Source organism: Gregarina niphandrodes (genome assembly GCF_000223845.1).
Source record: "Gregarina niphandrodes unplaced genomic scaffold scaffold00008, whole genome shotgun sequence".
NCBI lineage: Eukaryota > Apicomplexa > Conoidasida > Eugregarinorida > Gregarinidae > Gregarina > Gregarina niphandrodes.
In genome coordinates this window covers 300,266-301,310 of record NW_011645779.1, presented here as the reverse complement: position 1 = coordinate 301,310, position 1,045 = coordinate 300,266, and the positions used below count along the sequence as shown (strand labels likewise).

Genomic DNA, 1,045 nt, shown 5'->3' with positions numbered 1-1,045 from the left:
TTACAAACACGCGTGTGTGGGGGCGTAGACAGTGTGGACAGACAGTTAGTTACGATGTCGTTTGGTAGGTGTCAAACACGAGTCTAGCTCTGAGATTGGAGTGTATGCTCGGCTCACGAACAATTACTGCATTGTGGCTCAGGGTCCGAACGAAAACTTTTACTCGGTCTTTGAGGCGGAGTTGGCGGACCGTATCCCGGTGGTAAAGAGCACGATTGGAGGCACAAGCTTGATTGGTTCATGTACGGTGGGCAACTCCAAAGGTCTATTAGTTTCCTCTACCACCACTGACCAAGAGCTGCAGCATCTGCGGAACTGTCTGCCCGAGTCCGTGAAAATCCAACGGGTTGAGGAACGGCTCTCCGCATTAGGCAATGTCATTGCCTGTAACGACTACGTGGGGTTAATCCATATGGATCTGGACCGTGAAACCGAAGAAATCGCACAAGACGTTCTGGGCATAGAGCTCTTCAGAACCACTATTAACAACGAAGTACTCGTCGGCCAGTATTCGGTACTCACTAACCGAGGGGGCATCGTCCATGCCATGACCTCCAAACACGAGGTTGATGCGCTGAGCCAAATGCTCCAAATCCCCCTCGCCGCAGGCACTATCAACGGGGGCTCCGACCTCCTTGCCGCCGGCGTCGTAGTCAACGACTGGGCAGCATTCGTCGGTCAGGACTCCACCTTCGCAGAAATGTCCGTTGTTGAACAAATATGTGCGGCCGCCAACCGTTCTTAAACCAACACTGAGCCCAAAATGGTGCCACGCCACTAGGCAAATTTCAGCTCAAGACTGTGAGCCAACTTTTTGTGATGCTGTACCCGTAAGACTGCACACAGGACTGCACACAGGACTGCGCGTAAGGGGATGGTGCAAGTCCTCGACCGCGGAGGGCTGCATGGAAAAAGGTTCTCTCGGCCGAGGTCTTCGTCGAGTCCTCAGGCCTCGGCTGAGGACTCTGACTCAGTAGAAGAACCAGTTTTTCTGGGAGCCTAGTTCAAACCCTTTTTGGGCCCAGTGGGTGTCAACCTGTTCTGT

General features: G+C 53.3%; 1 protein-coding gene across 1 annotated transcript; it reads left to right on the top strand.

Moving 5' to 3' along the window:
• Window positions 1-54: 54 nt before the first annotated feature.
• Window positions 55-745, top strand: GNI_056600 (eukaryotic translation initiation factor 6; the record flags this gene model as incomplete). The annotated part of the gene is made up of 2 exons (XM_011131679.1): window positions 55-70; window positions 102-745. The coding sequence occupies 2 exons, from the start codon at window positions 55-57 to the stop codon at window positions 743-745; spliced, it is 660 nt and encodes a 219-aa protein (XP_011129981.1).
• Window positions 746-1,045: the final 300 nt, after the last annotated feature.